The sequence below is a fragment of the Camelus dromedarius genome, chromosome 13, assembly GCF_036321535.1.
Source record: "Camelus dromedarius isolate mCamDro1 chromosome 13, mCamDro1.pat, whole genome shotgun sequence".
Classification (NCBI taxonomy): Eukaryota; Metazoa; Chordata; class Mammalia; order Artiodactyla; family Camelidae; genus Camelus; species Camelus dromedarius.
The window spans coordinates 51,515,396-51,539,705 of record NC_087448.1 but is presented as its reverse complement, the minus strand read 5'-3'; the positions used below and the strand labels follow the sequence as shown (position 1 = coordinate 51,539,705).

Below are 24,310 nucleotides of genomic sequence, written 5' to 3'. Positions count from 1 at the left end.
CAACGTCTCTCTCTTAAATGATGCCTCATAACCATTTCTTTAAGGGTTGGTAAACTGAGTCGTCAGGCACGGGTATCTAAGGGCCTGGACGAGGTCTAAGATTGGGCTGCAATGTGTTAAAAAGCGCTAGCTCCTATCCCTGGGAACACCCTGGAGAGTTTCTGACTTTATAAGCCCCTGAAAACTGTAAAATTGGCAGCTCCTTGGTTTCGCACACAGGTCTACACCGAATAAAATTTCCTTGATCCATCCTCTTCAGCCTCCAGTTCATTCCACGCACCATTGCCAAACTAATCTTCCTAAATCACCAGTTCGGACATGTCCTTCCACTACCCAAGTACCTTTGGTGGTTCTCCGTTGGCCGCCCCATCCATCCCAGCTCTCCAGCCTGACTGCTGAGCCTCCACCCTCTCTCATCACCCGACTTGGCTCACCGTCCTCTCACTGCTTCCAGACAGACTCTTGCCTCGTGGTCAAGCTTCTCTGCTCCCTGCCTCGAATATTCTACCTCCATTTCTCATCTCTGGGCTTTGCTTACGCCCTTGCTCCTGACTGAGATGTCCCTCCCCGGTTCTTGAGCTTTCAGCCTTCAAAGTCCTCTGTTATTATTCCAGTCTGCACTTCCCTTTCTCTTCTTTGAACTCCATAGGATGGATTCCCTCATCATAAACCTTGGCACTAAGTTAGTTGCTCATTTATTTATCCAGCCAACACTTACTGAGTGCCTACCGTATGCCAGGAGTCGGGCTGTTCTCTCTTCCTAGAATGTGTTCCTTTCAAATGTGTCAGTTTCTGTTATATTTCAAGCTCCTTGAGAGAAGAGACATATTCTGTCTCCTTACTTTGTGATCCATGATGCCCAGACAGGCCCGGCACAGAGTACATGAGCAGTAAATGCTTGTTGACTAATTGATCCCTGATGGTTTGAGGTAGGGAATTTTCTGGTTAATTGCATGTTCTATTTGATTAGCATTTCAGTGTGTACTATACGTAATCATTTTGCAAAGCAGAATACCGTAAAATACTCACTATAAAATCACTGTTAATGTAATTTGATGGTTGATACTGAAGGAGAGAACTCGCTGGGGTTTCAGAGCACCTCCGGAAAGATCTGTCATCCTGTGTGGGTGGGACAGCTGAGAGGCTGACCTCGGTCTGGCTCTGGGACTGGAACTGGGGGTGGGGTGAGGTGTGGAAATGATCCTAGACTGAGGATCTGCCGTCTGCCGGGCAGAGGCTCCACACCACACCCTTAAAAACTGGAAGTTCCTTCTTTAAAGATGTTTCTGATAACCAGCCTTTAAAATATCTTCACTTTTCCCTTACTTACAAAAGTAGAGAGTGAGTTTTTCAAAGGAGGAGGAAGAAAGTATGGGAAACTGGCGAGAAGGTAGAGGGGGAGAATTTGGGGATGTTATCAAACAGTCTGGTAAGAACTAAACCCATCTGGCTGGCAGGATAGCCCAGTGACTGGGGGAGTAGGGGCTCTGAAACCAGATGTGGGTTTGAGGACTGGGTTTAAGGCTCCTTTCTTCATGGGATCAGACAAGTTCTCTAACTTCCCTGGGCCTCATTTCTCTCATCTGTAAAGAGCAGCACCCACTTCAGAGGGTTGATGGGGCCATGAAGTGAGCTAATTTGTGGTCCCCTGTCTGTTGTATGGTGAGTGCTCAGAAAGTATTATTATTATTATTATTGGAGAGACCACCAAGCAGTAAGCTGGAAACTGGGGGAACGGAGTCCCCATCCTCAATTTTGTTTTGTACCATCCATTCTTCTCTTTTATTCGATTTCAGTTGCCTGGGGAGCCTTAGCCTGGAGATCTGTAAGACCCTGAATTAACTGTCTCGTTTTCTCAGTAAGGTGGAGATGTGAGTGAGGGCTGAGTCTGCACACTGGGAATTTCAGGCTTCAAGAAGGAGTCTTAGGTAGTTAATCTGGTGGTGAAACAGATGCAGCTAGGTTACCCTCCTGATAAGAGTTAGAGGAAACAATTTGTGCAGTTTGTCCCTGCGGTAGAGCAGGGAGGAATGGTGTGCCCATCAGTTCCCCCCTCTCCAGGGCTGCCCCGGCCGCATCCCTCCACCTGGGGGACCGCTCATGATTTAAAAGAAAGCAGCCCTCCGAGGGGCTAAGCCGTCCTGCCCAAAGGCAGAGGGCAGCCGTGGGGTAGATACAGTGGTTGTCTGGAATTCTGAGTGCTCTCATCACCTAGCAACACAGATCGATTTCTGAATGGCAGCCTTGGATGGGGGGAGGGGTCAAGAGACAAGAATTTGGAAGGAATTAATCCTGTGCCCGCGTTCGTACGTGAGACGGGACAAATAGAATAGCTGAAAATTCCCCAAGAAGCAATGCTCACCAGCTGCATAATAAAGAGCCCCGCGGGAAGGCATCTCGTCTGGGTCTGAACGTTAAGAATCCGGGTTAAAGGGAGGCTCTCCTTCCACACGGAAGGCCCTCCAGCTAAGCAGGCAGGTGGCTCACCGGAACTTGTTCTGTTTGCCCCGCAGCCCTGGCCGCTCAGGCCTACGCACTGAAAGAGGAGAATGACAGCCTCCGGTGGCAGCTGGACGCCTACAGGAATGAGGTGGAGCTGCTGAAGCAGGAGAAGGAGCAGCTTTTCCGAACGGAAGAGAACCTCACCAAGGACCAGCAGCTCCAGTTCCTGCAGCAGACCATGCAAGGCATGCAGCAGGTACCACGCCCGCGCCGCCAGCCCCGTTTTCGAGAGGAAGGGGAAGGGACGTGCGTAGTCAGTGGAAGTGAAGTGGCAACCATTTGCCAGGCAAGGTGGGAGGAGTGTTACCAAGGGCAAGTTCGTGTGCCTGCCGCACCACGAGGCCAAACAAACTGAAACATCAGAGTTTGGAGCAGAGAAAGGTTTCTTGCAGGGCTGAGCAAGGAGGACGGGGTGGCTGATGCCTGAGAAAACCCCAAACTCCCTGAAGGATTTCAGCAAAACATATTTAAAGGTCAGGAAAGAGAAGGGAAGGGAGGGGAGGTCACAGGGTACGTGATGAGCTTGTGTACAATCTTCTGATGGGTTGATGTGGAGGTAACAGGGCAGTCAACACCATCAACCCCCAGGCGCCAGAAGGTCTGGGGGCCACGAGCCCTTGATCATCAAGCAATTAATTTCTTCCCTTTGGTGGTGGTTTTAAGCATCTGAACAACTCAGGAAATGTACATGAGATATTGTCATCTGAAGACTTCAGAGAGGAGCTGCTGCAGAGGATGGGGGGAGGAGCCTGACCCTGGAAGGCCCCCCAGGGTCCTGCTTGGTTACAGAAAGACAAAAGAAAAGTTGCTAAGGACAGGAAAGTGGAAAAGTAGGATCTGGAGAAAAGCCAAGCCAAAGAAATAAGACAAATTATTACCCTCAAGGTGGGAAACGGAGGAAGAGAATCTAGGAGCCTGAGCTTTGTATGTGAAGTTTAGCCTCATGGCAAACGGTCAGAAAATCCTTGCCCATCCTCACGTGAGTGTTCCGTACCTTAGAGCTCTGTCCTTTAAAAGCAGGCCAGCTGATTTTTACAACAGCCTGGTGAGTTTGTTCGTTTCCCAGGTCGATGAAAACATAAGCTATGTTATTTCCACTTCTCCTGGGTTACACCTAACCTGTAGGCAGGTTCTGTGGACATGCTCCATGTTTAAGAAATGTTTGTGGATGGAATGGATGGAGCACTAGAATCCGGGGGGACAGGCAGCTCTAGAAACGGGCCAGTATCTGTGCTTTCATTAAAGAGCGACAGACACGTCCACCTGGCACACTCAGGTTAAAGCCGTGTCCTTCCAGCTGTTGTAAGAAAGAGACAGGAGGTGTGGGCTTTGGAGGGAGAAGAACATGGCCTGTGGGAAATGAGGGGATGGAGGGGTGGGCAGGGGACACCTGGGCACTGGCAGAGGAGGGGATGGAATCAAAGACTCAGAGCTGGATTTATATCTGAAGACATCAGCTGATGTGTGATGCACTTGAGATATTTGGGTCTTTGTGTTCTCTTAGAATAACATAGCCGAAATTAACAAAACAATAGCATAGCCGAAATTATCATCACACATGAGTATTTTATTTATGACTCCTCTGGCTATATAAATCTAATCACTCTTTCCTGGAAAAAAAATTGTTTTTCTTTAAACAAGGGAAATATAAGCAGAATGAGGAGAACTCATACACTGAGTAGGATATTTTTTTAAATCCCCCCCATCCGTAGTGACTGCTCTCAAAGACCAGGAGCCTGAATTGCCTACAAAAGTGTCTTAATGATTAGAGGTAACTGCTGCAGAAACCTTCTCCAAGCAGGGAGAAATAATTGAGAGCAGGGAATATGAACAAGAAGTGCAGATGGGGATGTAAACAAGTTAATGACAAGTCACAGAAATCCTGTCTTAAACATTTCCTGCCGTTTAAAAGCAATTGTGGAGTCTTGGCTTTTTGAGTCCTGACTCGCTGATCTTCACAGCGTGTGTTAGACCAGTCAGCGAGATTCAGAGGTCAGGGCCAGCCAGGAAAATGTCATTTATAGGTGTTGCTCAGGTCCCCACACTTGGAAATCGGTCTGACAGCTGCAGTGCGAGGCCCCCGGGTGGTCCATATGCCCCAGCCCTGGGTGTGCGTGGCACCTTCGAAGGGAGGAGAGTCTGCCTGTTTCCCCAAGGACTGTGACACTAGATCCAGCCTGCAAGCTACTATCTCACAGCCCTTTTCCTCCAGGAAAGAGAATCCTGGTTGCTTTAAAAGCTGACAAAACCTGTAAGATGGCTGAAGATTCAAATCTGAAAGAAGTCAGAGGCGGCGAGGGTGAGCTAGCCAGGCAGGAAGAAGCACTTTGGGGTGTCGCGTCTGCCGGGCACTGTTGAGCCTCGTCCACCTTGGAGCAGTGCCACCACTGAGCTCCAGCCCCTTAAAGGAGCTGTTTCGTTATTGCAGCTTCTCCCCTGTTTGCAGAATCCCCTGGTCAGTAGGAAATGTCCTTTAGTGTGCTTGTTTTATTTTGGAAGGAATTTTGTTTGGGGGTTTGTTTTGGTTTACCCTGGTTCAGTCTAAACCACAATCTCACAGTTCTGGACCTCAAAGTGCAAGACGAGGGTGATGGCGGGGTTGGTTCCTCTGTGGGTTCCTCGTCTCTCCCCTCACTTCCAGTGGTTCGCTGGCCACCTTCTTCCTTCCTCAGCTTGTAGACGCGTCACCCGGCTTCCTGTCTTCATCTTCAAGGCGTCCTCCCTGCGTGTGTGCCTGTGTCCAAATTTCCGCTTTTTATCAGGTCATAATTTGTACAAAATGTGAAGGGACCCACACTACTGCAGTATGACTTCATCTTGACTGATGACATCTGCAGTGACTGTTTCCCGATGAGCTCATGTTCTGAGATACCGGGGTTTAGAACATCAACATATAAATTTGGGGGGAACACAATTCAATCAATAACAGACACAGAGTATATTGTCAAAATAGATTTGTTGAATGGAAGAACGGATGGCAAATGTACAGAGGCAAGAGCCAACCTGGCGCCTGGGGGGAGCTCTGGGTTGTTTGAGGTTCTTGATTCATAAGGAGCAAGGCCAAGTGTGGGGAGGGCTGATACCCTGCAGATTCATGCAGCACCTTCTGAGCACAGGGGACGCACTCACTCAGCGGCAGTAGTTAGGATTTCCACTTTTACTGGTTGTTAGACGGATGCACGACGATCTCTGTGGCAACCCATCTTTAATACAGCTTTTAAATTCATGTGCATCTTTCTACCTTAACCACTTTGAATAAATTCCCACAATTTGCTAATGTGAGCCCCATTGCGAAGAATTCTCCTTTCTTTTTTTTTCTTTTTTTTTTTATTAAAGTATAATTGATTTTGCTTTTTACTCCTGACTTTAAAACCCACTCTCCATCTGCTCGCTGTCCACTTTACAAATCAGAAAGTCATGATCTCACAGGAAAGTCAACAGATGGAGGAGGGGCTGGCCTCCCACATGTCCTTGTTTGAGCAACTCGTCTACGAGAAATTATTTCTGTAACAAACAAAACAAAATACGGAGTCTTAACAGCCTTGGGACTAGCGTGCAATTTTTAGAATTGCCTTCAAGTGTAGCCAGAAAGTGTCTAACCTTTCTTCTCGTAATCCCTTAAGGATATGTTCACTGACTTCACATGGTTTCTCATGAGTTCACAAAGAAAACATTACGGGCAGAGTTCCGAAAAATGAACAACCCTTGGGCGACTCTTTCTGGCTGTTTCTCAGTCTACCCTGCCTTGCATGTGAGTCACAGTTTAATATTAGAGATTTCATACAAAAGGAAATAATAGCTTATATCCATGGTAACACGGCAGCCTTTACCTGATCTGAAGCTGGCGAAGAAGTTAACTGGTCTCTGCCATGGGGAAAGTGAGAGCATGGGTTTCCATTTGTACCTTTAGGTACCCAAGGAAAAAAAAATATGTATATATATATTTGAATTCTTATTTGTCTTCAGATTACTGCACTGAATTGTTTTCTTAGGTATATATATGTATGTGTGTGTATATATTATATATATATAAAATGGAATATATATATAGAGAGAATAGAATACTATTCAGCCATAAAAAAGAATGAAATAATGTCATTTGCAGCAACCTGGAGATTGTCATACTAAGTGAAGTCAGACAGAGAAAAACATCATATGACAGCACTTATATGTGAAATTTAAAAAATGATACAGATGAACTTATTTACAAATCAGAAACAGACTCACAGACATAGAAAGCAAGCCAAAGGGAAAAGGGGGTGGGGGATAAATTAGGAGTTTGGGATTAATAGACACACACTACTAAATATAAAATAGATAAACAACAAGGACCTACTGTATAGCACAGGGAACTACTTTCAATATCCTGTAATAAACTATAATGGAAAAGAATATGAAAATGTGTGTGTGTGTGTATATGTATGTGTGTGTGTGTGTGTATATCACTTTGCTGTGCACCAGAAACTAACACAATATTGTAAATCAGCTATACTTTAATTTAAAAAAAGAGAGGGAAAAAATGATCTTATAAAAAATACTCTTTTGAGGGGGTACAATTCTGTAAATCTTCACAAATTCATACACTCATGTAACCACGACTACCACAATCAATATATAAAACCATTCCATCACCACCCCTAAAATTCCCTCATGCTCCTTTTTAGTCAACCCCACTCCCAGCAGCCCCTGATTTGTTTTCTACCCTCATGGTTTTGCCTTTTCAAGAATGTCATAGAAGTTGAGTTGTACCTTGTGCCACCTCTTGAGTCTGGCTGCTGTCACTCGGTGTAGTGAATCTGAGATTCATCTGTGTTGCCGTATGTGTCTGTTGTTCATTATATTTATGCTGAATGGTAGTATTTCACTGTAAGGATGAGCCATTTATCTAGTCACTAGTTAATGGACTTTTGGGTGGTTTCCTTTTTGGGGCAAATATGAATAAATCTGCAGTAAACATTCCCTTGCAGGCTTTTCATTTGGACATAATTTTTCACATTTCACTTGGATAAATACCTAGGAGCAGGATTTACTAGGTCATATGGTGAGTGTGTTTGACTTTTTAAGAAACTGCCAGACTGTTTTCCAAAGTGTCTGTACCCTCGTGCATTCCAATGGGATTATATGAGCATTCCGGTCATTCAGTGTCCTGATCAGCCAGCATTTGGAACGGCCAGTTTGTTTTGTTGTGTTTTGTCTTATCTTTTTCATCCACTGTAATACATGTATAATGGCCTCTCATGATGGTTTCAAGCACACGTAAGTTTAAACCGGATTTATATTTTCATTCACGAGGATGAGTCAGTATGTCATATATTTTAAATAACCAGCTTAAAAATCAGAATTCTTTTGAAGCCATGTGTAAATCGTATTGACAGAATTGATACATATTTAGATAACAACAGAATACCATTATAAGCTGCTGATCATAAAACTCTGAGTGACTAATGATGATTATGTCAGTAGGTTCCTCATATATACCTTCAACCGATGCTCTAATACTGTTAGCAAATGTCATCTGAGGCCCAGCCGTCTTAGGCCAGTAAACCATTGGCCCATGTCCAGCTTGGCTTGACATTAGTAAAGTCCAGGGCTGGTCAGCTCTGTTGACAACTTTCAGCCAGGGCAGATCAGGGAAAAATTGGGAAAAAGAGGACTGTTATAATCAACACCATTTTAGAAATTAAGTAACAAGTGTTTTTTCCCCTTATGCTCAAAGAGGAACATATCTGAGATTTCTCTGTATATGTATTATAAAACTTCATCTAGGCTAGTTTTGTCAAAGACGACAGAGAAATACGATAATGTTACTTTCCTAAAATACAAAGTAACCCCAGCTAGTTTTGCCAAACGTTGGTTGAGAATTTGGGGATATGGATTAAGAAATGGATGAAAGTATGTTAAAATTAGAACATCAGTGAGTGCATCTGACCACTTAAGTAAAGTTAAGCACCTCCTCTGAAATCTTCCTTAAACTATTCAGTTGCTTAGTAAGTACTTTTTATAGAGAGAGTGAAAAGTTTGTGTTCCGTTCCCCTCCCAAATTCTTATGTAATGAGGTCTGATGTGCACATGTCGAAGTCAGGATAATTATCATGCAGCAGGAGTCATACCATGGACTGCGACGATGGTGGCTGTGGTGGCGATGTAGTGGGAGGATGGTGTCCATGGTGGGGATGGTAGCATTTTTGATCACTAGAAAATTTTTAGGGAAAGACAGGTAAAAAGAACTTACCCAAGACAACTTTAAATAATTTCACTTTAACTTCTGAAAAAAAGCATTTCCCTTAAATATTGTGAAAATCCTAGAAAGTCCAGCCACCCACTCCTCCGAGTGGTCTTCACAGGGGTGCTGAGAAGAACTCGGGTGAGGTGCTGCAGGCAGAAACCACAAATGCAACAGGAGTCTCTGTTCCCTTGATAATTTTTCACTTTTGATTTCTGTTTTTATTTTCATTCTGAAATGCCCAGCAGTCAGATAATGGACCTACCAGGCTGATGCTCTGTTCCCACTTCCCCTGTATCTCATAGTATCTGTCTTAAACTTTATCTCTTATCCTTCCCATTGAAGTTTCTATTTGATAATCATGCTATTTTATCTGCAAATGTTATTTGTGTTCTTTGATTATGATCTTTTCATGCAGTCTTATTTTTTGGTGGCAGTATCTTTTCAAATCTTTCTGAGAATACTAAGTGGAATTTTTTAAATTCTTTTTTGTTCCCGAATCATTTCCGTTTATTCCAGGACTGGCTGTTTGGTTTTCTGTGTCTCCGTTCTGTCTCAGTCATGCTCCAGGTTTCTTCTCATGTGAGGTGATGCTCGGGATTCTGTTTATATTTGGGCTCGAAGGCTTGGTTCACTTTTCTGGGACGCCACGTGGTTTGCTCATTGCCGAGTCCAGGTCTCCTCCACGGCTGAGTCTTTCTCCCATGCAGGGCCTCACTGACCAGCAGGCTGCATTTTGAGGAGCACTGGGGACCCCACGAATACCAGCGTCTGTCATACACTAAGAGCTCCCTGAAATTCTCTTCCCATCCTCTTTGCTCTTTTAAGTTTATTCATTGACAGACATTTTAATTGCCTGTGAAGGAAGGAAAAAGGAAAAAGCAAACACACTGGGTCTGACATTTGAATCAGAACCTGCTTCAGGGGCTTCTACCTTTAATCTAGTCCTTGAATGAATTCCTGGTGAGCGTGGTGCCCGGGGAGGGAGAAGAGGAAGCGTATTACACGTTATCCCTGCGGTCCAGGAAGTAGGGCAGGGAAGGGCAGCAAGCGCATCTCCCCAGTGTCTGAGGGGCAGGAGCAGAGCAACTTCAGGCAGCATATTTTGGAATAAAAATAGATGTTTCAGGAGGAGGAGACAGAGATACAGATCAGAAGGGTTTGGGGGAGGAAGAAAGGAAGACAGTCTGAAAAAAGGTGACCGGAAGAGGCTGCAATATGTAATAATGACAAGAGAATTTTGATCTTTAAGTTGCTTATTTACAAATATGACACCCCGACTCATCCTCATTAGTGAAAATACAAATCCTGTTTAACTAGGTTAAACAAGCTTGTCCTCCATCCTGTTTGGGTATTTTGCCCTAGAAGAGAGGAGGAGGCAGGGGACTGAGAAAAACAGATAGTGTGCAGGAAGGCGAGCCTGGGCTTCAGTGAATGTGCACAGATGAGGGAGTGGAGGCTGCTGGGGATGCAGGGATGAGAAGGATGTGCAGAGACAAAGGAAGAGGCGGCGGGAAGGACCGCTCTTCCTCTCAAGTTAAAAATGGTGGTTGAGGGGGAGTAACGATGCAAACAGAAACACGGAAGAACAAAAGAGAAATTTGTCTGAAAAAAATGTCAACATTTCTATCATACATTTGGAGAGCTTCTGTGAAATATTTAGAAAGATGAACTAGATGTAGGATGGGAAAAACTAAAGATTGATTCATTCTGAATTTCTGTGGCAATTACAAGATTCTTCCTCCTTAATAGGTTCACGAACCTCAAAATCGTTCAGTTGGAAAAAAGAAAGTGCACATATGTGATGACCTGTTTGTTTACTCATTCAGGAAAAAGTATGTAACAACCTTATCATAATATATTTGATATTTAATTTTTCAATATTTAATATCAGTGCAGAAAATAATTCAGTGTCACTGGACAGGGCAGGAAAATCGCATTATTACACTGTAGAGAAAGGGTCTTTCTTTTAGAGTTTCATGTGGAAGTAGTAAAACCTTTAGTCTTAGAAAGTTTAAAAAAAAAAGTCCATGTAAATACACACATAAAAATCTGAAATTTTTACAAGAGACATAACCTATGTTTGTCTCATTCTACTTCGGCCACACAGCTGCAGTTTCTTCCCTTACGAATAGGAAACAACTCACAAGACATTTCTGACGTCCATGTTAAAAGTCTTTTAACATTTAACATTTAAAAACATTTTGCTAGAATCAGAAAGATCATAAAACCTGTAAATCTTTCAGATGGTGTGGCTTCAAAAAGGTTCCAGGATGCGACATGAAAGTTCACAACTGTTCGAATTTGGGGTCCACTGTGGTCATCCTTCCTTTTCACTTAACTACCCGAGTTTGAATTTCATCTTCCACCCATTCTTCAGCCATAGCTTGGGACGGTGCATTATAATAGCAGCCCGTGTGACGGTGATGCTAATTCTCATTTTACGATTCAGAGCCCCTTCCCTTAGGCGGCTAGAGTCAATTATCGAGTTCCTGCTGTCAGCGTGGGCATTCTCTAACGTTTGCAGTCAGATTCCCTGGCACTTCTGAAGAAGGTATTTACCAACTGCAGTGTGAGATGCTTGAAGGGATGGCCGGGGACAATCTGGAACCAGAAATAGCAACCAGATCTTGCCCAGGGCTGCACATTACAAAGCCCTACCCTTTGAAATGATCGCACCTGACATCTGCTTAGGGGCTGGGAGTTTATATGGGCACGTTCCCATTTGACTCCGGACAAGAGACAGAGGACTAAGTGCGAAGCTCATGAAGAGGAAAACTCTCTGAATTCTTAGCAGTTTCAAACCAAGGTGGGCCACTGGCATCTTGCCATTTTCACTGGCCAGAGACTTTCAGATAAGGAAGGAGATAAGCTGTCTTGGTGGACATGAGGGGCGCCGAGCTTCTGCACAAGAAAATGAGAACACCAAGCCAGTAGGAAGGAGAGGTGGCTCCAGCTTGGCCGTTTTCTCCACAACTTTGCGAGAGTCAGCCCATCTGAACCTCGGGTCCTCCATCTGGAGAATGGGTCCCACCAACCTCAGTCAAGGTTTGTTGCCATAAAATGAGGTCACGTATGTGAACACGTTTGGAAAAGCTGTTCTCCAAGTGCAAGCCATGATTGCCACCTGCCCGTGGAAAACATGAAGAAGTAGACATTTAAGCAAGGGCTCAGGACTCGCAAAGGTAGTCTGGACAAATCCAGATCTGAAGTTCTAGATCCTGGGGTGTCCTGCACTGTTGCTCCCACCCTCTTACAACAGCGGGACTCACTCCCCACAGTGAACTCACAAAAATTCCTTCGCATGACTCCATTCAGCACTCACAACTTGGGAGTATGTGCTTATCCTGGTTTCTCACAGAAGACATTGAGACCTGGAGACGGTGAGCGACTTGCCCAGGGTATAGCACGTCCCTGGCAGAGTCAGAGTTCCAACCCAGGCCTGCCTGACCACAGCCCCTGCTGCCGAGTCCACACTCATTCTGCTCACCGCAAAACAGGCCAATAAATCAAGGGGCAAGGAATAACGACTCTATTCAGAAAGCCAGCAGACCGAGAAGGTAGGGGACCAGTGTCCTAGAGAACCATCTTCCCCAAGTCAGAATCCAGTCTCCTTTTATACTAAAAAGTTGCAAACTCCTTGGTGTCAGAATCCTTTGTTCTTGCAGCCGTCCACTTAGATCAGGTCATGGTGTCCCTGTAAAGCTCCAGCAAGACAAATGTTACTCTCTGTTCTGCAACTTTTTATCTCTGTATGAATGGAAAAGTGTGATAGCCTTAAAGGTCAGAGCCTTGAGAACGGGCTGTCCTGTATATTTCAGGCTACAGGCAACATTCTTTCATAAAAGAACCAGCGTGACTAAACACAGGCAACAGAGCACAGGGTTGGAGCTAAAGGAACAGATCCAATATGGAGTCAGGTTGGTTCTTCCCTGTTACACACCTGTGTTCTCTCTGTTTCCCTGGAACTCTACCCTGTAGAGAAGAGCCACAGTGATGGGGGTTGGGGGTGCAGGGCCAGAAGACTGGGAAGTTCTGCCCTTCCTGTGCTCATTGATGGCTAGAAATATTTTGGGCAAAAACCCATTGTCTGTTTTTGCCTCTGTGACCTCGCCTTTAATTTGGTTTTTACACTGGAGTAAGAGCGAGCAAGAGGAAAATAACACCCGCGTGGCTTTTATTTATTAAATTTGAACTATGAAGGTAAATCTCTTTACTTCTGGGAAGAGAAAGAGAAGCCGTAATAAAGTCTAACTCTGGGAGGCTTCATCTCATCATCAGTCATCCTGCTCTGCCAGTAATTAATTTGATCATCAGATGCATCCTCATTAGTAATCATCTCTTCTAAAAATAATGAGACTAGCAAACAAATCAATGTAGGAGCCAGGGGGAGAAATAATGGCATTACCCGGCAGACCATTAAAATCGCCGGGCTTCTTCCCTTTTTGCTGCTTTCCCCACCATCTGCAGTGGGAAGGATGGACTCTGTAGACATGCAGCCATTCCCAAGATAAAGGAACTCGACCTTCCCCCCTACTGTCGGCCACAGAGGGTGCATGACCTCTGAGTGACCCTCCCCTCCACCACCTCTTTTGGAAATTGCTTCCTGACTTATAGACCATCTACCAAGCCGAGAGTGCCAGATTTATAGCGAGATGGATCTTTTCTTAAAGGTAGTAAATCAAAATGGACTTTAGCTGCAGACGCATACTGTTTGACCATCGTCATGCCTCTGTCCGGGCATGGATGCTAAAATGAACCCCTGCGTTGTGGCCTTGACTCCATCCCTGTTTATAGCTTGCCAATGCAAAGAGGCGGCCTCATCCACGCCGAAACCCTGCACCCGGCCGCACACGCCGCCACCTGTATGCAGCAGGTGTCACGCTCCCAGCCAGACTGATGTAATTATCCATCTCTCCAACTGGGCTGCGGTGCGGAGGGAATCGTGCTCCAGGGCTTCTCTGTGCAGCTGGTTAGGAGAGGAAACATGAGGATTAGGAAGATCGGCCAATTTCCTCCTCATCAGAAAGGAAGGCTGTGAAGAGAAAGCCAGGAGAAGTGTGGTGGGGGTGAAAGAATACAATGTGGAAACACAGGAGAAAGGAGAATGACTCAGAGGGAAAAAACAGTCCTCTGGATCTGAGTAGGAGAACAAACAGAGAGGAAGAGAAACGTAGGAAGGAGCTGCGGTTTTTCTGGGTCTAGTTTTGTCATTTTAATTTTTGTTTTATTTTGCTTTCTGCAAGAGTATATGCTCAACGCAGAAAACTTGGAAACCTAAAAGAAGCATATAAAAGGAAACAAATCAGAGTGTCTGAATGCCGGATATAACTATTGTTAACTCTTACATACATTCTTTCAGTCTCTTTTTTCATGTGCACATAAACATATAGTGTTGATCGTTTTTAAATATCGACCAATGGAATAGCTAAACGTAGTCTGTTAACATCTCTGGAATTGTAACCAAAGAGTGGAATTGGGAACTCAGTTCCAAGATGTTAGATGGTTAGTTAAAGACTATGTTTTCTCCTCTGTTTAACAAAGCACCCTGAATAGTCATCAAGGGAAACTTAAACAAATTTACTGCCCAATCTGGTCCTCACTTAATAGACCACCCACTTAACTCAATTGATCACTGAAAAGACCTTGCTTCATGAAGTTCTTAACTTGACATGACTTCCTCAGTTTAGTAATTACCTTTCCAGCTTTGGTGCCTTTATTTTCATCTCTGTGTGTCTCTGGATCTGTCTGTCTCTCTCACACACACGCACACGCATGCACATGCACACACATGCACACACACAGTTAGTAAACGGCCACGGCAGCTTTATTTTCTGGGAGTACTGGGAAAGACAGAAAAAGAGAGAGCATATTTGAACTCTGGTTGTAGGTTTCCAAGGAAGGGGTGTTACAAATTGTGCTTAAATAAATGAAAGATTCACAAAATGACCTTCCAAAGCTTTACCATCACTCTTTTCTTCCTTTTGTCTTGTAATTTATTGTAATTACATTTGCAATTTATTGTGCTATGCCCCCCCTCGTCCATACACGTTGCATTTTTTATATCCTCCATCACCACCGCCACCACCTTGATTTATCTTAGGCCAGGTGTCACTCAGGCATTCCAGTCATTAGGCTTTCGTCGGTCATTACCGGGGCTCCCATTCGTGGTTAGAGATGTATATATTCACCCATGATTTACGTTGTATCCTGAGTAAGTCGTTTCCTGACATTTTCAGTCGTTTAAATACAAAGTGGTACCCTGCAGTTTTGTCCTTCGCTAATTCTCTGTGCACTCACCTTGTCTTCTTTTTCCCTCCTGGGTTTATATTTCTTCCCTAGTGGTTTGTATTTCTTATCTTCAGTGCTACTCACAATTTATTTCAGGAAGATCTTGGTAATGACCTAACTGTAAAGTCCATAAAAAAGCTGTTGTGCTGAGTTTCTCGTTACAATATAATTTTCCCCCAGGAATGTTGCTATTTATCATTTAGAGAGAAGGAGAAAAGGGATGCTCATGATGGAGTTTCTCTACCCTTCTTCTGGTAGTAGGAGCTCAGATTTCAGAGAATCGCCAGATTATTTAAGGAGCTCTCCCAGGTCACATCTTCTTTCCCTTGTGGGCCCTTGGGGCCTAGTTCATTGGGCTGGTCTTTTCAGTCTGCCTTTCCGTCCTGCTGGTGATTGACTTGCTTGATTTTTAAGTCCACTATTTGCTGGTCATTTTTCATGGTCCATCCACAGGAGAAAAAAAAAATAGAAAGAAAGAAAAGCAAGGTAGAATGTGTTGTCATATAAAATTTGGGCTGGACGTGGGTTCAGTTTCCCCACTGCTGTTACCACAGGAAAACTGCAAGATACAGACTGTTAAACCTAGGAGGGGCATGAGAGAGCCCCTAATCCAGCCCATTTACTTCCTAATTTTAATCAGAGTTGAAGTCACTGAACTCAGCCCCACCTCCCAAGCCCCAGTCTCACTTCCTGCTGCTCATGACTCCAGATTCCTGGTCCTGATTCCTGGCTCCTTACTCTTGCCTCCTCGCACTTGCAGTCTGAGAATCCTTGCCTTTTAGGTTCATTTATATCATTCTCCTATCCCACTGAAAAATGAGTTGAGACACAGGGGCTATGATTCTGCCCGCCCCACCTCCACCCCCAGCATGTTAAATAACTATTAGTTTCTTTTTTCTTCTGATCCTATGGTAGAGACTAATTCTGGCACCTAAGGCCAGTCTTTTATGGCTAATTAAGTTATTTATATACAACAAATCTCTGCATAAACGGGTGAAGAAAAGAATACACTGTTGAGTCACCACACATCTATGTTTTATCCTCAGCTACTGAAAACTGTAAACCAACTTCCCTGATTCTTAATCTCTGCTGCTTTTTCTCCCCCTGCCCAAATACATAATAATCTCACCTCACTGTCTGAGCAGAACCAGCTTTCTGACTAGTCCTTGTTGAGGTGTAAGGATTGATGGAGTCCTTCTGTCTTTGGAGGTCATGAATGCTTTCTGCCAGTAGGAAAGATGCTAAGGAGCTTATTAGTCACGGATCTCATCCCGTGTGGCCCTGGGACTCTGAAAAGATGACTGCAACTGTGGGAAGTAAACCGTTGTGTTTTCACTTACGCTGAATGTGTGTACATGCGGCCACAAGGGATTCTCTTTAGACATTTTCTACTATCCAAATGCTTTAAGAGCCTTGGGTCCTGGAAGATGATGTTCGTACTGTGCTTATAAAGGAACCAAGGATTAGAAAAAGTAGGTAAGAAGGCTCCAAACCAGGCTGTACAGTGCTTAATATTTCTTCCTGGTTGTTTTTCCTAATCTCTTGAAAGTGAGATTATGTCACAAATTGAGATTTAAAGGACAATGGGAACATGCCAAGCCCACTAGTGAAAGACCCTAGAAGATGTCAGGGAGTAAGCACATTTTTCTAAGCTGCTCTGCTGTTCCCTTTCTCTTGCTGTTCCTGCTGATGTTTGCAGTTAATGAAGCACTTCCACAGAACTCAGCTTCTATACACTTGATTGACAGAACCTATACAGAAAACTGTACCTTTCAAATATACCTGGAACGTTGACAAAAATTAATCCCATACTAGACCTTGAGGGGAATCTCAACCAAATTTCAAGGGAGTGCTATCATATTTTCTGACCACAACACAATTGTTAGAAATGAATGTCACAAAAGATAACTAAAATGAAGTCCTAGAAATTTAAAAACACACATCTAAATCCACAGGTCTAAAAAGAAATCGGAATTTCAACTTTAAAATACTTAGAAGTAATTGATAATTAAAATACAACATATCAAAACTCATGGGATGAAACTGAAGCAGAACCTAAAGGAAAAATTTTAAACTTTAAATGTCTGTTTTAGGAAAAAAGAAAACTGGAAATAGGAGTAAGCATCTAAATCTTACTAAAAAAGAGAATAAACTCATAAAAGGAAGGATAAGTAAAGGTAAGGATAGAAATTCCTAAAATAGCAAATTGCCATGTAATAGAGATCAACAAAGCCAAATGTTGCCCTTTTTTAATTTTTTTATTGAAGTGTAGTTAATTGACAATGTTAGTTTCAGATGTACAGCCAAGCAATTCAGTTATACATCTACATGCATATATATGCACACATATATTTCAGATTTTTTTCAATTATGTGTTATTGTAAGAGATTGAATATAGGTCTCTGTGCTATGCAGTAGGTCCTTGTTGTTTATCTCTTTTTATATATAGTCATGTATATCTGTTAATACCAAACTCCTCTTTATCCTCCCCACAACCTTTCCCCTTTGGTAATCATAGTTTGTTTTCTATGTTTGTGAGTCTATTTATGGTTTGTAAATAAAATTTGTTTTTTTTTAGATTCCACATATAAGCGATATCGTATAGTATTTGTCTTTCTCTGTCTGACTTGCTTCCCTTAATATGATAATGTCTTGGTCCATCTATGTTGCTGCAAATGGCATTATTTTATTCATTTTATGGCTGAGTAATATTCCATTGTGTATATATACCACAACTTCTTTATAAGGGTGCATGTGTCTTTTCGAATTATAGTTTTCTCTGGATATGGGATTGCTGGATCATACAATAAGTCTATTTTTAGTTTTTTAAGGAGTCTCCATGCTGTTTTCCATAGTGAGTGCACCAATTTACATTCCCACCAACATTGTAGGAGGGTTTCTTTTTCTCCATACTCTCTCCAGCACTTATTAGTTGTAGACTTTTTAATGATGGCTATTCTGACTGATTTGAGGTGATTCATACTTTTGATTTGCATTTCTCTAATAATTAGTGATGTTATCTTTTCATGTGCCTGTTGGCCATCTGTACGTCATTTTTGGAGAAATGTCTGTCTAGGTCTTCTGCCCAATTTTTAATTGGGTTGTTTGTTTTTTTGATATTAAGCTGCATGAACTATTTGTATATTTTGGAAGTTAGTCCCTTGTCGGTTGTGTCATTGGCAAATATTTTCTCCCATTCTGTGTGTTGTCTTTTCATTTTGTTTATGGTTTCCTTTGCTGTGCAAAAGCTTTTAAGTTTAATTAGGTCCCATTTGTTTATTTTTGCCTTTATTTCCATTATTCTAGGAGCTGGTTTGAAAAAAATATTGCAGTAATTTATCGGATACTGTAAAACTCCTAGAGGAAAAATAGGCAGAACACTACTTGACATAAATTGCAGCAAATGTTGCTTTTTTGAAGACTAAGAGAATGGAAATATTTGGCAACACTAACCATAAAGAGAATGACCTAATAAACAGTATTTAAAAAGAAAATGAGTTATAACTATAGATGTGACAGAGATTAAATAGATATAAAAAAATCAGGAATAACTTTATGATAGATTTTTAAACTCAAGTTTAAAGACAAATTCCTAAAGGAAGACAAACAAACAAAAAGGAAAACCTTATCAAAATTAAATCAGGAAAAAAAATTGAAAGCCTGAATGAGCTCATTTAAAAAATTGGAGTTAGTAGCTTAAAGTCCACATCAAAGCAGCAGATCCAAAATGGCTTCACAGGAGAGTTCTACCACACATTCAAGGAACATTATGCCAGTCTTTTACAAAATTGTTCAGAGAATAGAAAAGGAGGAAACACTTCCAACTAACTCATAAGGCTAGTATACCTAGTATACTTGATACCAAAACAGAACAAAGACAGTAAAAAAAAGAAGAGGGGATGGGGAATTACAGGTCAGCCTCACTTATGAACATAGATTTAAAATTCCTTTTAAAAAGCTAATTTAATCTGGTATTTTACAAACTACCCAATTGACTTTATACCAGGAATGCAAGGTTGGTTCAACATTATAAAAGTCTCTTAGTGTAATATAATCCCATTAACAGGTTAAACCAGGATAATAACAGTCTTTTTGATAGCTTCAGAATATGCATTCATTAATGTAAAACAACAGAAAAAAATGAATATTTTAACAACTTGGAACAAAAGAAAACTTTCATATGTTTTTGAAGATTATCCACAGTGAACTCAGTGGCAAAACAAGTGATTTTTTTTTTTTAACATTCCCAGAGTAATCCTCACATAATCCTACTTAATCCTGATATAATCACTTGGATTAGACTGTAACTGCTTTTTGTCACTTGCTTGTATTATGATTTAAATTTTCAAATTGTCATCTGGAAGCAAAAATCACTGCTACACAAAGTCTGCTAGCAGATCTAAAAATGTGGTTTCCTTTTGAAAAAACTACAATCATCGACACTAACCCTGACGTTAGCCACTATGTCTAGAAGGCACACTTAGCCAGCTGTATATCACGTGTGATGATCTTTTCTGTGCCATCATTGTTAGAAGCTATCTTCTCTTTCAGCTGACTTCAGCAAAACCTGTGATTGAAATTTTCATTAAAAGGACATGGGTAGACTTTCCCCCACGTAATGTTAAATTGCAAGCGATTGCTGATCTCAAGTCAGGGATTGCTAAGGCTGGAGAAATGCTTCGTCACAGGGTAGATTGACACTGATATTAAGTGTGGGGCTACAGCTCTAATTTCTTTTAATTTTTATAACCTTGGGAGCCCTTTTTTGCCGTTATCACTCATGGCATGCTGACACCATTTATTGTAAAGGGCCTGAGTGATTCAGCTCACCTCTTTAATGCTTCTTATGTTTAATGTTTCAGAAGCAGAGAAGATTGGTTTAAAATGGTAATTTTCTGTCTGCATTTTTGAGATCTATGCCAAGTGGGTAGTGCTGTGTTTTATTTTACCCAATAGATCTCAGCCCCAGATATTAAGAACATGTGGTACATCTCACAATGGCTGTACTTGAGGTTTTCTGTTGCTGCTGCTACTACTGTTGCTGTTTTGTTTTATTTTTTTCCTTAAAGACAGCCTTTATTTCAGAGACCAGGCAAATCTAAGATAATCCAGAGGCCAAGTAGCTGCCACTCAGACCACCTGCAGGTGGTTCAAGCCCCTCAGAGACACTATTCTTATCCAGTGCGGCCCTCGCCAGTCTACCCAGGACTTGGCCCTGGTGTAGAGAGCAGGTGAACTTGGAGACCTCTACGAGGTTCTGATTACTCTGAGACTCCTAACACATGGGGTTCCAGACCAGTCAAAGTGTACTAAAATAACATGGAAACGTCAGGGAATGGGCGGACTTCCTCTGCCTCACTCTTCTTCTGTAGCAGATGAATGTGCCCATTATTTGCAAACCTTGTTCCAGATCCACCTAAAAAGATTCGAGGTTCTCCATCCTCCATCCTGCCCCTAGCTGTCTGAGTCTCCTAGCTGTAAAACATGTTAACTTGCGTTAACAGAGGAAAAACTGGAAATATTGTCATCATTGAATTAGCTTCACTAGATTCTACAGTTAATCAGGAGGTAAGTAACAGGCGACAAAGGCCCTCTAGCCTCATAATAGAGAAAGCTTTCCATCCTTAGACACCTATGGCTGATGTAGAGATAAAGCTTTCAGCTGTGTTTTCTCACTGCGTTCATATGCAGAACGTGTTAGATCATTACAACTTTCTCACCAGTTAGAATTCATCTAAAAGCTCTCGAAACCACAGCTTGTGTTCTTACTCCATAACCACTAAGTCAAAGCCACTTTTCTAAAACTGCAATCAGGATGGTCAGTGCTGGTGGTAGTATCTGTTGTTGATGCTGGAATGAGCATGGTTTGGCTCTCCATGGGCTGAACCGAATGAGGCCCGGGTCACTTTGCCTAAGCCACCTCCAAAGACAGCCACAGGATTTCGGTTACAAGTCACCCATAAAGGGTTTTCTAGCTATAAGCTAGCTCATGACTGAGTTATAAACCCTTCAGAGAAAGCACAAATCTCTACTGGCCTTTGGGGCATGGTGCAGGACCCAGCTGTGCGGTTAGGTTCTTGTTTGAAGTAAATGGGCCAACCTGGCTGGGAAGCATGTTAATATTTTAAATTTCTACATTAACAGCTGTACATGTGCCCAGAGGCTGGGGTGATGACCACCTTATATGATTTCCCCAAAAGCGAGAAGAATAAATAAATCCTAGCAAATTGGATTATCATTTGCAGTGGAATTGCCAGCAAAGGCAATAGAGAGACTCTCACTGATATATGTTCCTCCATTGGCAAGGCAGTTGACACCTTCTCTTGGGAATTGCATGAATGGTGTTAATTCAAGTTGGCTGGCCCTGTGTTTTGAAAATTGGCTGAAGGAGGACAACCAGCATGGCTAGGACGGGACTGAACAACAGCTCTTGCTTTCTGAATACTAATCCCCAAGAGCGCCCACTCATGTAAGTTAAAAGTCACTTGACCTCGCTGAGTCTTAGTCTCTCCAGTTTTGCAAAGAGGATAATGACAGCACTTACATTTAACTCGGTACCCTTTGCCATTCACGGAGCCTCACATGCTAAATAGATGTTCTTTTCATAATATCCCACTGGTGAGTATTGTTATCTTTGTTGAACACGGGAAGAAAGTGAAAAACAGGGAGTTGAAACGACCCCGCAAATTACACTACTTAAAACAATCATCTGAAGAAGAGAAAATAGACTTTAGTCTTCTCTGAACCACTCCTGCCTCTTCTGTTCCTGTGTTCAGTAATCAAGAAAGTGGTGTATTGCTTTGCAAATAAAAACCATTCCTCATGAGACAGTTGGGAGGGAAAGAGGAGATCAGAGCAGTGAAGTGGCTTGCTCTAGGTCACACAGCAAGTTAGCAATAGAGCCAACCATGCTGACCTTGGAAATGATGACCTAGGGCTACTTTTTTTTTTTTTTTTTTTTGCCTTTTCTCCAATCCTTGGCTGTATTTCTTTTCATAATAATGTCACCTTACTGGGGTATACTGTGTCATCATAAGTAACTCTGTTGGGTTACGCAGATGCCAAAAAGTATCTTGTCTTTCACACAAGGCCCTCCCTGGAGGTTATTCAAGTAAAGGAAACCATCTCTTAAACCATGTCTGATAAAACAGTCCCCCCTCTCCCAAGGTCACGATCTCCTCTCCTGCCCGGACACTGGGCTGCCTGCCAGGAGTGTGCCTAGTGTAATTTGACACTCAGAGAGGACCTTTAATAAAACATCCTCCTTGTCTACATGACAAAATTATTTTTGGTAATAATCATGAAATGAAACAAGTAATAATGATGGCCGAGAAAGAAATACAGACAGTGAAATTTTTCTTATATTGAATTTCATATATAATTATACCTGTAAATTTTTTAAAAAATAGAATTGTACTGCAGTCACATGGATGGACCTAGAGATTATGATACTAAATGAAATAAGTCAGACAGAGACAAATATCATATGGTATCACTTATATGTGGAATCTAAAAAATGATGCAAATGAACTTATTTACAAAACAAAAACAGACTCACAGACATAGAGAGCAAGTTTATGGGTACCAAAGGGGGAAGTGGGGGGCTAAACTAGGAGTTTGGGATTATTACATACAAGCTACCATATAAAAAACAGGTACACAGCGACAGTCAGTTCCTACTGTATAGCATGGGGAACTTTATTCAATATCTTGTAATAACCCATAATGAAAAAAATATGAAAAAATATATGTGTATAACTGAATCACTGTGCTATATAGCAGAAACTAACACAACATTGTAAATCACTTCAATAATACATAAATAAATAAATTAAAATTAAAATCTCTCAGTAAAACTCCTAAATAAATACATAGTACAAGGAAAGGAAAAAATCACAACTATCTATTAAATAGTTTTTTTTTTAAATCCACCTAACAGTTTGAACTTTTGAACTTGATTATAGTTAATATAATACAGGTTGTAAAAAATTGTTTGGTAAATATGTGAATCTTAACAAATCCACGTGCAAAAGGTACAATTTAGGCAACTACTAATTGTACCAATGGTGTAACATTTTCTTGGTTTTGTCCTTTTGTTTTTTTTTTCCTAAAGTCAAATTTATTTGAATTTGTTGGTATTTTATTAGTTTATCTCAGTTTGGGTTCGTCCTTTAGTTTTAAGGCAAACCATTGCCAATTGTAAAAGAATTCATTTCAACTTTTAAAATACTGAAATTATGTAAAAACATTTAATGTATGAACTAAAGTTTGTACCTAAACAGTTATTCTCACCACGTCTCACTGTTTCAGATTTTAAACGTAATTCTTTAAGAGGTCCCGTGGCATGAACTGAAGTCGTCCGGTTCTGGTTCTTAGTCTTGGCAATAACTGTGCTGTCATTGTTTATTTTGAATCTACTGTAGAAATGTAGGAATACACGTAGTGCGGCAGAGGTTGGAGACACAGTGTCTAACAAGCTCAAGTGATTCTAAATCCAGAAACCGTGCATAGCTGTGTCCTTATATGAGCGTATGGGGGTCAGGGAGGGAGCAGATTATGAAACTGACATTTTCTAGATTTTTTTCTACAGAGAATATGTTTATTAAAGCGTAAGAAATGAAATGTGCATTTGAAACTTACACATGTATGTAGAATCTCATTTTTAATTTTTTTTTTTATTTTGGGGGGTGTGGTTAGGTTTATTTATTTTAGTGGAGGTACCTGGAATTGAACCCAGGATGTCATGTGTGCTAAGCACACACTCTACCACTGAGCTATATCCTCCCCCTGTATATAGAAGCTTGGCAGTAATGACAGCAGGTGTTTAGGTTTTAGATCAACAAAGGATTTTTATCAGGAAGGAATCTTTTATCACTGATTTTGTCAGAATCACTGGTACACGCTGATAATAAACGTATGGACCTTTTGTTAGTTTTATTACTGTTGAGTTTTGTGCAGTTGCACCTGCTTATTTCCTGCGCCAAGACCAACAGCTCCCAGAGTCCTGCCCTTGGTACCCCCAGCCCATTGCCTGCAGACTTAGGCCCCCAAATCCCCATCTCAGTGGCCACCTACGTTGTGTTTCCCAACCATTGGTCACTCTTGAAGTCTTAGATTTATTGCTCCTGCTTCCCTTTGGAAATTTTGCATAGTTCACAGAATTCATGGATTTTTGCCTTTCCCTGCAGCTGGGGAAATCCCAGTGTTAAGGGCCAGTCCCAGGGAACCTGGAAACTTCCAGCTCCAAACCCTTGCTCTCCGGGGTTGTGCCCTTCTCCTCTAGAGCATCCACAG

At 42.0% G+C, this 24,310-nt stretch overlaps 1 protein-coding gene across 6 annotated transcripts in view; it reads left to right on the top strand.

The window, feature by feature from the left end:
• Window positions 1-24,310, top strand: part of ENOX1 (ecto-NOX disulfide-thiol exchanger 1) — a 511,292-nt gene that overhangs the window by 419,194 nt on the left and 67,788 nt on the right. For all 6 annotated transcript variants that reach the window (XM_031466044.2, XM_031466047.2, XM_064493135.1 and 3 more), the window contains one exon: window positions 2,514-2,698. In XM_031466044.2, coding sequence (XP_031321904.1) covers window positions 2,514-2,698 — 185 coding nt within the window. The remainder of the gene's footprint in view (window positions 1-2,513; window positions 2,699-24,310) is intronic.